Below are 16,861 nucleotides of genomic sequence, written 5' to 3'. Positions count from 1 at the left end.
ACCATCGAAGAGATTTGCAGCATTTCCTAAAGTCTAGCACAAAAACAACATCTATTCTGGCAGGCCCCATAAAACCACAGTGTTAACACACAACATTACAATGAAAAAAAAGAAGAAAAAAAAAGATCCACAGTGAAACACTTCAGGAGCCAGAATTGGGTTTCCTTTAAAAGATCAAACCGGTTTTCAGTTTCTTAACCGTTTACTCTGCATCAAGGGTGAAAGCTACATTGTTCTGATAAAAAACATGACAACATTAATAGTAAATAAAAAATGCTTTTGTCTTTCTGTGATATTAATGTGACAAAATACCATAGTCATCTTCCTTTCTGAATATAGTACAACAAAACTATTGTTTCTATATTGTATTCTTACAGATGTGCCTGCAACAGTTGAAAGGGCCAGAATAAATGCACTGGGAATTCAATCCATAGGCAGTGCATTACATTTGACAAATTAATTAGCACATACTGACTTGTGATGTCTCACAAAAAGCACTAAGAAAAATCTTTACCCTGCTACAAAAATACAACATTTTGTAAGGTAGGTTGCTCCATATTTATGTGGGCATCCTTCACCAGTTATTACATAAGATGGCAATCCCATTAAACAACACTTTCTCATACGCACACTGCACAGCAGCTGGAGTGTCTGCCTGAAATAGAGCTTGTCAAATCATGAGCCTATGAAACAAGACTTACTGAAAAAGGCATGAGCATAAATAAAATAGTTTGATGGGGAGCAGACATATGCTTCTGAATTTAAAAATGTGAAATCTAAATATGAAGAAATGCAAAAACAAGTTCTCCACTCTCTGAGCTCTTAGCAAAACAGTTGCAGTATTGAGGAAAATATCAACAGAGGTACTTAAATGTTGACCATATACTGAAAAACACATAGGAAAACACCATGAATATACATACTAGTGAGAAAAATGGCTCAAATGATTGCTTCGCATAAAGTTAAACAAGATTTTTTAAATTGACACAAACATGCACATGCACGCCCATTCATACAAAGTTCACATAGCAATTATCTTGGTTAACCTGCCAGCATAAACTTGTCCTTGATATGCAACATTGGAAATGTAGACTCAATACATATCGGTAGTACAAAACCTAAGGGTAAAAAGAGCAAAAGATCAGTGCAGCTTTGCATAGTACCTTCACATAAAAGCAATTAGATTTAACGAAGAGAGACAATGATGATTGTGAAGATATCTGAGCTACAAAGCAACATGAAGGTGTTTGAACATACATAGGAAACCAAACTATCATCCATGATCATTAAGAAATGGCTACTTCACATCTATGTTAGAGGATAGGGAAAAAGCTTTGTCTGTAATTACAAAATAGGGATTAGAAAAAGGAAAGGGGGGGGGGTCAAACCACCAAACAAATGTTGACAAAACATTCAAATAAATGTGTACTTGTACACAAGAGACTACATTATCAGTTAACAAAAAGGCTTGTTTTAAAAAAGAAAAAGTCCAGGAAAATGAAAGGGTAATATAATAGCATTCTCTTTTTTTACTCCATGGTGGGAATCGGCAGCTGCACATTTCCAGTGGAATGCCATGTGGTGCTGGTCCTCTCCGCATCTTACACACTGCCTAATGTTTTATGTTTCTGTAAAACATGAAATGATTGACATTAAATACACTTAACCAGCTGATGTTTTTAGTTGAAGCAGACACTGTATTAGGCAGAGACAGTCCATTTGTACATATGTGAACTGGAGAAAACACCTTTTTGATAGAGCAGATTATGAATAAATTACACAGAATTGTTAAATACATAAATGCCAGAGTTAAAGAAATTGTCCTTAATCAGATAACATTTTTACCCATTATGAAAAGGAATATAAATGGCAAAACTGTATACCTGTGGGCTCTAATTCAAGTTGTTCTTCTGTTTGGTTAATATCCTCTGTTAATAAAGAAGCAAGGAAATAGAATTGTGTTAGACATTAAGCATAGAATGTATGATTCTAAAAATTTCTGTACAGATTTTCCACATTAGAAAGTCTTCCGATTCTTTATATATTTTTTATAAACATAAAATGAAATTACCAACCTGCAAAGTCTTCCTCAGTCTGCTCTTCCTCAGAAGCTGCATCCTCTGTAACAAGACAGGCACATTTCACAACAAAGCAAACAAAGAACTGCTCATCTGTTCAGTGTAAATTCTATAAATTTGTCCACTTCCTCTTTTGTCTCTGATTGTGCAGTATCTGATGTTAACAGATGTTTGCATCCACATTAATGTACTATTTTAATAAGACACTGTGTATTATTGCTTGTTGCTGCATAATCGCCAGCAGAGTGAACTTGCAAAAACAAGAAAACGTACCCTCTTCTTCCATATTCTCTTCCTCAAGCTTGGTTTCCTCCATTATGGAGTCTTCTACTTCCTCATCTTCCTGAACTGTCTCATCTGTTTCCTCAATAAGTTCCTCTTCCGTTACAGTCTCTTCTACAGGGACAGACTCCTCAAATGTCTCTTCAGGTGTTTCTACTTCTTCCACTTGCTCTTCTATTTCAGGCTCCTCCACTTGTTCAGGTTCTTCCACGGATTCTTCTACTGGTTCAAGCTCCTCCACAGCTTCTTCTACTGGTTCAAGTTCCTCAACAGCTTCTTCTACTGGCTCAAGCTCCTCAACAGCTTCTTCTACTGGCTCCAGCTCCTCAACAGCTTCTTCTACTGGCTCAAGCTCATCCGCAGATTCTCTTACCTGTACAAGTTCCTCAACAGGTTCTTCTACCGGTACAAGCTCCTCAACAGGTTCTTCTACTGGTGCATTCTCTTCTACTACTTCTATTGCCTCTTCCACTGGTGCATCACCTTCCTCCAACACTTCCTCAATTGCTTCTTCCACTGGTGCAACCTCTTCAACTACCTCCTCCTCCTCCTCCTCTGGAGTATCTTCATCTACTACTTCTATTGTCTCTTCAACTGATGAATCTTCTTCCACTGGAGCAACTTCCTCAACTGGTATGACCTCTTCCTCTGTTGCAAGCTCTTCCATTGCCTCCTCAAAAGCCTCTTCCTCAACTGAAACAGTGTCTGTATCCTCTGCTTCCTCCACAACTTCAGGTTCTTCCTCAGGAACTTCTTGCTCTTCTTCAACCTCTGGTTCCTCCTCAGCTACTTCCTCTTCTGCAGGAATGGGCTCTTCGTCTACTGTCAGAGGTTCTTCCTCAGCAACTGGCTCTTCCTCCACAGTTTCTGGTTCTGCAAGGGAAAATAAGGGAACACTTTATTTTACACTGTCCGTGTTACAGATGTAGTTACTGTAGCAATAACTATAAATTATACATAATTACATGCAACTAACTCTAAACCAAACCCTAATCCTACCCTATAGTACGTACATGTAGTTAAGTATTATTACTCAGTACTAAATGTATAATTACACTGTAACACAGAAAACTTCAAAATAAAGTGTAACCAAATATAATTATAGTAAAATCTAGTATACTATGCTCCTACTGTGCCAATATATTTCATACATTATCCAATTCATAGGTTAGATAAATTTATGCTAAGATTTTTTTTTAGTAAACACATACATACACCTATAAATCACAATACTTGTGAGTCAAAAAAATAGCAACAATTACAGACTGTAACTTCAAAAGGACATCCTAAAAACTGTACCTGGTGGCAGCTGAGCTGCTTCTTCAACTTTAACAGCTTGGATCTCTTCCTCCACAATAGAGTCTGGAGCTAATGCGGGAAAACAATTTTTTTACAGTTTAGCTTGTTTTTTTATTAGTTTTTATTTATTGTTAAAAGACTTTGTTTATCCATGCTTTACTAAGATTTAAACTAGATCAATCATGCATGTCTGCTGTTCATAACAGGTCAGTGTGATTACGCTCATGTCATGTTACACAAGAGCTTTTTGTGGTATGTGGCAAGACTAGTTTATAACTGGTGGGTATTTCAGATACAAGTGTTCATAGGTGACCATCAAAATAATTTCTATATAGTACACAAGTGGTGCATATCCATAATAGTACACAGTCCTTGTGTACACAGAGTTAATGTTTAATCCATACGCAAGATAAAGTTAATTCCCCTGCAGTCAAACAAGTGCTTTCTTTCATATACTTTTAATTATATATATACTCTTTAAAAAAAATGAATTTCATTGGCAGGCAATCATTACATTACATCGGCCATCTTGTAATAATGGCAGTAACTTGCATATTTTCGTTGCAATTTTCATCACAATGTCTATTAGGATTATAAAAACCTACATCTAATTTTAGATATTTCTAAGATATTTCTATGATCTATGCATCAATAAATTCTCACTGCACCCTTATTTACTGCTTAAAACTCTTGTGTGTGATTCTACTTTACCTTCTTCCACAGGGTCAGCAGAGGCTGCCTTAACCGGTTCACTGTTCTCAATGGTGGGCTTATCTTTCAGTCCTGAGGATTTTACATGTGGATGTGCATACATGAGGCAAGTGTAAAATATAAATCACATAAAACAAGCATATGACTCTAATCTATGAAGTGCATTAAATAACCTTTACATGCCATTTGGTTTACTTTTGCACTAGAGATTTGAGATTTACAGGTATGTATTTAACTTTTACAGACACAAAGGTATGTGTTTGAGATTTTAAAAACAGACAAAAAGGGAAACAGAGGAGAGGAAAAAGGAATGTTTATAGAAATGTTTATAGATATAGTATTAAGGGACAGACAAGCATTCTTGTGGAGAAAAAAAGTCCCATTTCAATACTGTGCAACTGTTTGTTCTACTTCTTATATCAATCAACACTGAAAAGAAAACTCGAAACACCGAAAAAGCAAATCAGGATACTCATATATTTTATTGATATCACAATAATTTTCTCTCTTAATTAAGTAATGCAACTCATTTTATTTATTATAAATGAACAAAATCAGAAAAACACCAATGTTGAAATCTCACACTAGCTAGTATTTCGTAAGAATAAACCAAAAATCCTACACTCAAACAAAAACATTAAGGGAAATAAAAGAAATTCCACCTGACAATCAGTATAGCACCTTGTTCTGATTCTGCTTCTACTAATCTCAATGTTATGATTAACATCACTGATCATAGAGACAAAAAGTCTTGCCTTCGGCCTATAAGGGGTGGTCTCTGAAAACTGCTCATAACGGACTGAGATCAAAGTTCAGCCAGATGTTAACACAATGTACACAAAAGACAACATGTTCTGACATTTAATGCCTTACATTTTCTTTTTAGCTGCAGCCTTCTTGGATTCTTTGCCTTTTGCATCTTTCTCAACCTTTTTAACGTCATAATCAACAGGTTTCTCATGGGTTTTCTTTTCAACTTCTGGCTTTTCTTTCACCTCATCTTTTTCCACCTTAGTCTTCTTTGCTTCTTCACTTTCTGCCAGTTTCTCTCTTTCCTCCTTCTCCTTTCTAATTCTTTCCATGGCCTTTTCAACATCCTCTTTCTCTATTCTCTCCCCTTCCTCTTTCAGTCGAGCCTCAGCCCTCTCCCAAGCTTTGGCTTCGGATTCCTCTCTGATGCGGTTCAAGGTCCTCTCTTCCTCCTCTTTGGCTAGGATGTTCCTCACTTCTGCCAGTGCCAATTTAGCTATTTTCCTGGCTTCCACTCTTTCATGGATGATGGTGAGTTGCTGTTTCAGAGCTTCCCTTAGCTTCAAACCAACATCTTTGGCATGGGAAAGCTCTGGGGAGAAACTCTGTTTGATGACGTAATCACTGTAACTGAATTTCTAACACTACGCACACCAAAACGCAATTAGTTGGAAAGATGCAAATCATTTCACATCAGAACTCCATTAGTATGTTAGAATATCCTCTACACTCAACCGATTTAACTGAAAGGCCTCCCAATTGTCCAACACAATATTCAAAGGCCGGCCATTTAGGCCAAAGTAGTTCTGCTGTAATTGATATTTTTAAATGAATTATTTAGATTGCAAGTTTCAAGAACTGCATGTTTTTCAATAAATGATTGTTTATGGAAAACAAAAATCATTACAATTTTATGAAGTTATATTTTAAATATATAAATAAAAACAAACCTAATTTACATAATATAAGTAATCCAGTGGCCCCCTTGGAAGTTTGCTTCCCAGATGAGAACCACTGCTCTACACATTACGCTAGAAGATGATGTAGTTAGGATATGTTTATGACAAGTCCACAGTTCCTTAATATTATTTGCAAATAGCCTGGAAAATGTCATTGTTCATGCAGGCTCATAAATGTCAACAACAAAGAGGTCTTGTTGTTAAACACTCCTTGTTTAAACAGCAAAATAATATATAGCTTAAAAAATTTGATGTGAGCTCAGTCATGCAAACAAACAAGTCGATCAAGTAAACTCCCAAAACCACACAAGAGACTTGTCTGCTGCATGCACAGATCAAGTGAGCAAAATACCTCCTTTTCTCCTGGAAACATCTTTAGAATTTTCATCTAGTGCAAATGAGACAAATTTAAGTCAGTGACTGCTACTACAACTCGTACATTTTTGTGTTACAAAACACTGCATGATGATTTATGTAATGGTTGGGGATGCATACTTTTAAATATTGCTGAGAGAAAAGAAAATCTTTGTAAATAGTATGCTTATGCTATTGAAACAAACACCTTACAATGTGCATCACACAACTGAAATCTGCAAGTAGTGGCTATTTGTACAACATTTGAGAATACCCAATCGTATTAACAAATACAAAGCCAAACAAAGGAAAAATATGGCAGCAATGGCAAAATAATTAAACCGAAGGACCTGAATTGCTGATTTCCGAAAATAAACACTAAAACTGTACTTGAAATGTTTGAAGGTATAATTACTTAAGTGGGAATGAAGGAAATAGTACTAACTGTATCCCTCAATCTAAACCTAATTCTACACACTTAATTCTCTTAGAATACACTTCCAGACACAAAAACAGCCGTTTTGTAAATAAATCCTGATATGTACGCCGTAAATGTACTTTTTGTGCAAGTATTATTTAAGTTATTGACACTCATAGCCCTCTCAATTCCCACCTAGTAATACAGAAGCCGTACATAAACACTATTATTTATCAGGCACACTATTTCAGGTGCTTTAGATTGGCAGGTAGGAACTGATTGTTGACGGTTACAGTACTCTGGGGTTCAGGTGACGTCTCCTACACAAGGACCTTGAACTAGTTCTTGTCTAGAGCAACTGATGAAATGAATTAATGTGCAATCTCTTTGTTAGTTAAGTAATAAGTCTGTACAGACCAGTGGTTCCCAAACTAGGGTGCCTCTGAGTTTTAAAAGGGGGACGTGGCAAGGCTAAGGGATAGTGTATAGTCAGAAAATTGTTATGCAAAAGAAATCTCTTCAGATTGAAGAAATTATTTGCTTATTATGAAACTACTTGCCATATAAGTAAATTGAACACAAAACATTAATTTGACATTTTATTATGTCAAGATGACTCACAGTACCCGCTTGAGCGGTCTGTTATTAGTTGTAGTAGTTGTTATCATGGAATAACAGAGTTAAAGAGTCAGAATTGAGTATTGCAGGGAGCCATGTAAAAATATAAATGAATGATGCATGGTTCTGCACTAAGCATGGACAAGTTTGTGAATTGACTGCTAGTTCAAGGTAAACAAAGCAGACAATGAGTAGATTTCAAACATCAACTACCAAAACAACACCTACACCAGACGCGAGCATCACAACATGACAAAATCAATTAGAACCTATTATAATCAGTGATGCCATCTACACTGGATGCAGCACGACGTGACAAATTCCTGACTATAAACTGATGCTCCGCTCCATTTCTGATGTACTCCAAGCACTTGTGCAACTTCAGACACAAAGGACAACTGGATTTGTAATGTTCAATTATTTTGTTGTGTAGGCCAGTGTAGACAGCCTCAAGACAAGAAAGTATGACAAGGCATATCTCGTCCTGGATTCACCAATACAAGGACGGGTAATGAAGAGAGACCAAGTGTGTTGCGTGCCTCAAAATGTTTGCTTCTGACAGTATGAAGCCGAACGAGTTAAGATGCCACTTGTAGACTTCACATCATGAACAAAGAGAAGCCCGTTGAAGTTGAGAAGTCTGAGAGTGTCTTTGTGTAGGTGCATGTAGGTGTACAGTATGCAGATGGGGCTTGAAAATATTTTGCTCTACAAAAGGGGGGCCCGGCAGAAAAAGTTTGGGAAACACTGGTATAGGCAATAGTAAAAGTTTCTTGTCTGAATTTAAAGGGTTAGTTCACCCAAAAATTATAATTCTGTCAGTAATTACTCACCCTCATGTTGTTCCAACCCTGTAAGACTTTCGTTCATCTTCGGGACACAAATTAAGATATTTTTGATGAAATCTGAGAGCTGGCTCACTCCTTCATAGGCTTCTATGTAATCGATATCTGCCATCCCAGAAAGTTAGTAAAGACATCGTTAAAGTAGTCCAAGTGACTACAGTGGCTCAACCTTAAAGGGGTCATATAATGCCATTTTTGTACAAGTTAATATAATTCTTTAGGGTCTAAATGAAAAGTTTGTAATATACTTTAATTAAAAATTCTCATTAGTATTGTAAGAAAACACTCATTTTACCTGATCAAAAACAGCTCTGTTTTCAGCACGCCATTTAAGTGCATGTGTCTTTAAATGATAGTGAGCTTTGCTCACCCCGCCCCTCTGTTCTGTGGGGCGTTTTGACACAACACACGTGGAGTGTTGCCTTGACAATAGTTGAGGGTATATTTTGGAGAAAGAATGGCAGCGGGAGTCTCTTCAAATTTTACTGATCTGTTTAAAAAATAACCAGTCTGTGAGACTATGACAGTCATTAGGCACATAAACAACACATACTCAGACAGGAGCTAATACCTTTTTCAATGTTCTCGTTTATAAAGCAGTCTGGTGAGAAATGATTCGCGCAAACATGAAAGCATTGACGTTGATCGTGGGGAATATTCCCTTCGAAAACAAAACTCAGCCACTGCGTCTTCAGCGGTTCGGATTTAGGAACATCAAAATGACTGCTGTGTTCGTTATTACACCCAAGAACAGAACACCACAATCGCTTAGACGCCATTCTGCTCCAGCGTATCAACAATGGCGGACTATGATGACAGTTCGCTCAGGGCGGGTCTGTGTTGAAACGCTGCTGTCAATTAACAATCGTGGGAGGGGCGTCCGACCGTGTGACGTCACACGGTCAGACTGCTTGATTTGAGACAGTGGAAAACATATAAGGTGATTTAAAAAAAAAAAAAAAAACACTAGATGGATTTTTATCATTAGGCCTATATGATGGTTGTGTACAGGCACTGCCAGCACACATTTCAGTACAATCAACTTGTAAAAGTGCATGTACCATTATATGACCCCTTTAAGTTTATCAAGCGATGAGAATACTTTTTGTGTGCAAAAAAAAACAAAAATAACGACTTTATTCAACTATTCATTTTCTTCTGTGTGGGCCTCTGAGTGAGTTCACGTAGTGTAACAGCGCAGCGCTTCTGGGTTGTACGTCAGAACGTAGGCTCACTATTTGCCAACGCTCAGATTTCATCAAAAATATCTTAATTTGTGTTCCGAAGATGAACGAAAGACTTACGAGATTGGAACAACATGAGGGTGAGTAATTACTGACAGAATTTTTTATTTTTGGGTGAACTAACTCTTTAATTGAGGTAATACTGCAAGAGGGGTGGAATATTATATATATATATATATATATATATATATATATATATATATATATATATATATATATATATATATATATATATATATATATACTTTATATACTTTATATCCAAGCCTATCAATATTCTCTACAGCTTTGATAAAGGAGAGCAAAGGCAACTCGCATAAGAATAAATAAACAAAAACGTAACAACTTGACAATGTTATGTAAAATTGCCTATTTTGTAGTACCAAAAAGGTTAAAGGAAATACAAAACACAAAATAATGAGTTGCTGAGGATGCAAATCATCCCAAAATGCAATTGTAATTGTAATTTAAAACGGCTCAAAATAAACCATTCACTGCCAAAAAAGAAAAACGATAATCAGATTATAAAACAAGAATGTGTCAAATGTACAGTGTTAAATTGCAAGACTCAAATAGAAATACATACTATTGTTCATGATATAAGGGAACTGAGGCATGCAGCAAAGGTGATATGTTCATCTTTCAGCAATAAGGTCATATGCAAAAGGTAAGTAGTATATTAGTAGTTAAAAATAGCAGTTGCAAAAGAGCTGCAACAAAGCATAAACTACACAAGTTCAATATTTGCAAAGGTGTTAGTGTTCATAATGACATCATCTTCTCAAGAGTTCACAGGTTCCAAAGTGACTGTTGGCAATCTTCCCAACAAAATATTTCTTCAAGTGTTAGGAACAGAATCAAGCCGTCAAGGGAGTAAGTCCTCGTCTAATAAAGTGCTTCTGTCACAATCGCAGTAGAAAACACAACTATTGGTTTTGAAGGCCTAAAATAACGCATGTCTTTTGGCCCTGAACCCCTTCAGTCTGTGACGCGCCAGCAACATCTTCCGCTGCTGCCTCGGTTTCTTCATCCTCTAGCGTTTCAAAAGGACTCATAACGTCATAAAGGAAGGTGAAGAAACCTTGAAACCAATCAGTGCCCTCTTCTGCTAAAATATCGAGGACTTCCTCAAGTGAGTCTGAGTTTTCTTTGCTGCCATCTTTGGTCAGCCCTACGCAAATGGGAAAATAAGGAAAAAAGAGAAAGAGAGGGAAAGAAAGAACAGTGGGAGAGCAAGAAAACAGAGAGAGGGTGGAGGTGGTTTGGTTTGCAAGGTTTAGTAGATAAGGATTCAGTGCTATAAAAAAGTGGGTAAAGATGCTATTAAAAGCATATGAGGTAAAGGAGAAAAGGAACATGCATGCATGGGAAGTACCAATGAGGCAGTTTTTAATGAATGTAGGGCTCAGTTACTTGTGAAATCAGTTAAACTACCTGCAAAATGAGAAAAAAAATGTATCTCCTTATGATATGATGTAGCCGTTAAAACATAATATTGGCAAGCTGGTCTAATTCTCAAACTCATGCAATAAGGCAATAACCTCATCATCATGTGGTTTGAAAAAAATGATACAACAAAAGCATGAAAAAGTACCATGCACGTGAATTAGTCCCATTTAATTTGTCATTGCACAAAAGTGAACCAAAGTCAGTCATGCAAAACAATCGGGTAAGAATCTCATTGAAATCAGTGCACTTGCCTAGTAGTACTTTAGCGTCTTCCACATCAAAGTCCCCATCACCATCAGCATCATAGGACACAAGTTTACCTAATAAAGTAAAGTGAATCTGATTTAGTCATTTGGCAAGCATTGAGAGTAATCCACTGTGCCAGTGTATATATATATAAAATATATATATATAAAAAAAAAATATATTTTTTTTTTTTTTTTTTTTACATTAAGGATATTTCTTAGTTTAAAGTATCCCAAAAGAGATATGTTCTACACATTCTACAAAAATAATTGTGTAGAAATGGAAACTGCTTTATTACAACTTTCCTTGGCAAGTCATTCCATTAACATTAGCATTTATTATATACATTCAAATAGTTAAAACATACATATTGTTCAAAACCCCCCAAAAGTTAACAATATTGCATGTTTATAGACATACATTTATATATTATATGTATTCAAGTATGAAAAATGACACTAAAAATTAAATGACCCTTTCACTCCCCTACATTGAAATTGAAGATGATAGATTATGTCAAAGAAATTAGGTTTATGGTGGTGATTATCACTGATTCAGATGTCATACCTTGTAATACCTCTGAAAGATTATAGCGAAAGTCCTTTGCTTTGGCTGCATGCAAATTAAGGCCAGATACAAAAAACATTAATGTAATAAGAGGATTTTTAATACTACAATCAATACACAAAGTCTGAAAAAAAAGAGAAACCAAAGACTCACCAATTACACCTTGATAGTCAACAAGGTCAAAATACACCACAGCTACAGAGGTCCAGACACCCAGGAGGGCCAAAACCATGAACCAGGTGAAGAACGAGGTTCCTCCTCCAACCTCTGCCTTCTTCCCATTCTTATGCGCCAGCTGTGGCTTGGCCTCTGAAGGACAAAAAAAAGGCAGATTATACACAATGTCAAGATGAAATAAATAAAAAGAAAAGTACCAACTGATTCATTAAACAAATTCAATGCAGCACAGCAAAACCCTCTACAAGTATGAATGAGGAATACATGCTCAAAATTGAACCATGCCTTTAAAAGAAAGATTAGTCCTTTAGTATTACTACACGCATAAGCATTTTCACTCAATGCCACTAGTTGATACAATATGCATGTAACATTAGCTTTGAAGCTGAAAATCTATTGTAGACCAATCAATTCTTTCTATATTTAAATGCATGTAGAAGATTCAAGGGATATCCGATTCAGGTGAAAGATTCCCCAAAAGATGTTTAAATATTCCATTTGAAATCTATGGTAATCACAAGGTGACAAAAGTCTAAAAGAGTGCAGTTATTCTGAGGTCTGTTGACACTCCTCATGGAACCGTGGTATAAATACATCTGCATTCAGAGCTCTAGTGGGAAGAATGAACAGGTGTTTTGTCCGCTACGTTCTGCTAGGTCAAACCACACATGTTCATATACACTACAAACATTAGTAACAGACATACAGAGAGAAATAACAACACTAAAGTGTTACAACAAAGAAATTCTCTTTTTACATGTTGTACAAGATATCATATAGGCCTATATACGAACTTCACAAGAAAATTTTATAACAAAACATTTGAAAGCACTCCTGCAATCTCCCAAAAAAAAACAAAAAAAAAACAACATCAAATTTGTACTGCTCATATATACACAAAATACAAATTTAACAAAAAAATCAAGTATTATGAATAAATTATTTTTCAAATATTAAGGCTTCCTCTCACACCCCTGTGATTCATTAAATGTCATCTCTTGTCATAAAAGCTTATTCCAAAAACATACAAATACTAATACCGGTTTCTTCGTTCACCACCTTGACCTCTGCATTCGGCTCCCCCATCCCTCCAGGCAAAGTGGGGAAGAAGAGAGCGTCCTCACCCAAATCCTACCCCGGACCCCTGTACAACAGCAGGTCTTCTGCCTTTTTGTTCCTGGTGAATTGAGCCGGAACTTAATATGGAACTCGACCAGCAAATGGATTATTTTTAGAACAGTCCGCTTGAAAGCCAGAACATCTCAAGCACTCATAGGAAAGGGTAGAGGCAAATCCCACTCCATCCTGCTGTTCTTAGTCACATATGAAAGCTGAAACGGCTGATTGGTCACCCAAATCACTATACTTAACAAAAGAGCAGTGCAGAATGGAGGATAAAATGCTTGGTCACATACATGCGTTTTAACGACATGCAAATCAAACTTTGGAAGGCTTTTTCAAGCCTCCAGGCGAGGAGCATGTAAATCTGAGGCCAACTAAGTGACTATTTATCTTCCATACAAGGACCGGTCTCCCGAGTTTCTTGATGAAATGATAAACATGTTAGCGGTGGCTTCTGCTTGGATTTGTCAAAAACAAACCAGCCACATGTTAGCACAATTTCTCTAAAAAAAGTGTCTCAAAAGAAAAATAAGGTTTCAGATACACTTCTTGTAAAAAAGGTAGCAGCAAGGTTGCATTTATTTAAACAAAAACTGTAAAACAGTAATATTGTCAATTTTACAACAACTTAAAATATTTTTTTCCATGTTAATATATTTTAAAATGTAATTTATTCCTTTTACTTCAGTGTCATGTGATCCTTCAGAAATCATTCTAATATGCTGATTTGCTGCTCAAGAAACATTTATTATTATTATTATTATTATTATATTTTTGTGCAAAAGAGTTCATTTTCTTAGGATTCTTTGCGGAATAGAAAGTTCCAAAAGAAAATCTTAATGACCCCAAACATTTTGAACAGCAGTGTACTTTTCATGTGCATTTAATGCAAATCAAACCCCCAAAACTTTTAAGTGAAAACTGCATGAAGAGTATTTGAATCTTTCAGACAGATCAAAGTTGCATGCAATGTTTGGAAATAACAAGACACGCCCCTAAAGACAAACACGCTCGGTTCAACTCGTCACTAAATCTACAGGTAGTCAAACGGCTGCCATGTGTCCTAATCAACATCTTCCCCTCCCCCATTTAAACCTGCTATGTAAAACAGTGCTTCAAACACTTTTTTTTTTGTTTTTACCATATCTGTACAAAATGTTCATTGTCAAGCTTACATAATACTGTAGTGGAATGTGTGCCTTGAAATACCTTCTCTTCTTCATTTGTACATACACACCCTACTGCTTAAAGCAAGAGTTTGTGTCTGGTCACAGGAACAAACACTGGACATTAACCCCTTATGTGATCTTATCAGCGGCATACACCCCCGATTGGAATCTTGAATGACCAGCAAACCTCCCCCTTCTTTAGAATAATAGATCCTACTGGTTTGAAAGTCCAGTGGGTTGTCCTGATGTCACAACAGGAGTTAAATATGTCAGATTATTCAAGACATTAAATTATTAGAATACTTTGTATGCTTTTATAAAGTGTTAAATATTATTGTCATTCATAAGAATATCAGGACTGAACGGTGTTACTTGTTAAATTACACACAAGTGTATTATCAAACTTTGCATGAAACAGAAAATTGAACATTGTGAGATAAACACTGCATTTAACAAAAGCAAATAAAACATTTACTGCACAAACCATGTATGACAGAATTGTATTAGATTCAATGCCCTTGAAAAACAACATGCAAGGTTATTTGGACAGAACTTTGGAATCAATAAAGAAATGCTTGAGAAAAAAAAAATTAAGTGCAAGCACATCATGGTGGACTGTCATTTCTTTACCATTTCTTTGGAAGTCCGCAAGTTATTCTGTGGTGCTGAAAAGATCCCTGAAAGGAATGATTTCGACATTTGATAAAAGAGGGCATTGCACCACTTTACGAACAGCTAAGTTCACTTTGATGAATTTGCTTTGCAATCTAACTTCGTTATAAATGCAGCATTTAAATGGGTGCTGGCCGGCTCTAGACTTAGACTAGATAAATATCATTACAGGAAAAGCTTACCATAATGGATGAAAACCCAATCTATTTTACAGATTTCATATAAGAATAGGCATTCTTATGGCACATAAGCAATTGAGGCTCTAGTGGCACGTCAATGACACCAACATTTTAAATAAAAGACATGTTGTGAGAGAGAGAGAGAGAGAGAGAGAAAGAGAGAGAGAGAGAGAGAGAGAAAAGTTTCAGGATGCATTAAGCTTTTCCATGAACAAAACTGCCTTTACCAAGAACAGTAGCTAATAAACAAAAAGAATGTGCACAGTGGCCCAAAAAAAACAGCATAATGCACACAATACCAAATAGCCTAATGCAAAAAATATTAGCTCATAAGATGTAATATAACTGAAAATGTGCATGACTGAGAACAATTCTACAGTATAACTGCATGCATTGGAGTTCTATCTATTATCAAGTTTTTGGGGTAACATTTTACACAGCTTTTCGTTCAACTTAACCTTTTTTACAGTGTAAAGTCAATCTATACACATGTGTATAAACTGTATGGGTTCATGTACCTTCAAAAGTCCAATAGTTAACCATTCTACCACTCTTACATAACCACGCAGTTACTAAAGTCAATAATAGTAGCTAGATAGCTAACCCAACACCCGGAGAGTGGGGTCCTGCAATGTGGCAGACTTTCTTTTCACAGGGTCTGTGGTGACATGGGACCCTAGAGGCCACGTGTAACCCCTCCCACGCTCTCCCAATATTGACACGTGAGCATTTAAGAGTTCGCACTGGGGCAACTCTGACTCCAGCGATGAGCAAATATTTATATGAAAATATAGGTCATTTGCTGCTGTTGGAATTAGCAAAACAGTATAATAAACTAGGCCTTTTGGGTCTCGTGCAAATGAGACCAAAAAGCATGCAGAAGTTCTGCAACTACTTCCTCCCATTTTCCAAGTGCACAGACATGATCGGGGTGGGAGATTTAATACACGCCACTCCGACTGAAAAGTTCTTACTCGCTGCGACGATTAATGAACTATTTGCGATTACAGTGTAACACAACTAGTGTAGTTTATATAGCACAACTGTCGACACAATGCACTGTGTATATTCTTATTTTTTGACCTGTTGTATCTTTTTGTTGTGTCTCTTTGTGGCTGATAATCCATAACCACTGCATTTAATATTACATAAACAAAATCAATGTTGCCGCCTGATTAACCATCAGGCCTTCGCAGAAATGCACATATTTTCGACGGAAGAAAATGTAAACATACATACCTTTTTTAACTGTTCCTTTTGGATTTCTCTTAGCCATTGCAAGTGGTAGTTCTTCGACGTTTCTTACTCTGTACAAAATGAATTGACTGTAATTCCAGTCTCAGTTCTGGTACGGATGCCCTGCAAAATCAAATCCCTATGCCTTCAGACACTGAGGCCCAGCGCAACCCGTCCCCTTTTTGAGTGACTGAGCGTTCGACCAATGCTGTTCAGACAAAGCCGCTGTGGGCGGGGAAAATAAAAATGTCATCCAATCGCCGAACAGTGGTCGGTGACTTATTCAATCGTGTGGATACCTGCGGGATACGACCGCCCAGTTCTTTCCTGTTTTTTTTCTACCAGCACTGGAACGTGGCAAGATGGAAGGTTGCACTTATCGCGAGATCCAATCCATGTTATATAGTGCTGTGAATGCAAAACAATTCACAACATTATTGCAGTTCGTATCGATGCGTGTAACGGTCGAATGAATTCGTCGTGTGA

The 16,861-nt window shown here is 36.6% G+C and overlaps 1 protein-coding gene across 4 annotated transcripts; it reads right to left on the bottom strand.

The window, feature by feature from the left end:
- Nucleotides 1-686: 686 nt before the first annotated feature.
- On the bottom strand, nt 687-16,713 carry asph (aspartate beta-hydroxylase). 4 transcript variants are annotated; one of them, XM_079875791.1, is made up of 10 exons: nt 16,379-16,713; nt 11,974-12,129; nt 11,821-11,865; nt 11,259-11,327; nt 4,371-4,442; nt 3,660-3,728; nt 2,352-3,233; nt 2,076-2,120; nt 1,884-1,928; nt 687-1,628 (listed from the first exon to the last, which is right to left on the bottom strand). In XM_079875791.1, the coding sequence occupies exons 1-10, from the start codon at nt 16,413-16,415 to the stop codon at nt 1,621-1,623; spliced, it is 1,428 nt and encodes a 475-aa protein (XP_079731917.1). In that variant the 5' UTR covers nt 16,416-16,713; the 3' UTR covers nt 687-1,620. The 4 variants fall into 4 exon arrangements, with proteins under 4 accessions (XP_079731917.1, XP_079731916.1, XP_079731919.1 ...); XM_079875790.1 differs by lacking the exon at nt 16,379-16,713 and adding an exon at nt 13,038-13,194; XM_079875793.1 differs by lacking the exon at nt 11,821-11,865.
- Between the last annotated feature and the right edge of the window lie 148 nt (nt 16,714-16,861).

The sequence above is a fragment of the Squalius cephalus genome, assembly GCF_949319135.1.
Source record: "Squalius cephalus genome assembly, chromosome: 7".
Classification (NCBI taxonomy): domain Eukaryota; kingdom Metazoa; phylum Chordata; class Actinopteri; order Cypriniformes; family Leuciscidae; genus Squalius; species Squalius cephalus.
The sequence above is the reverse complement of the archived record's forward strand: the minus strand, read 5'-3'. Positions and strand labels throughout refer to the sequence as shown.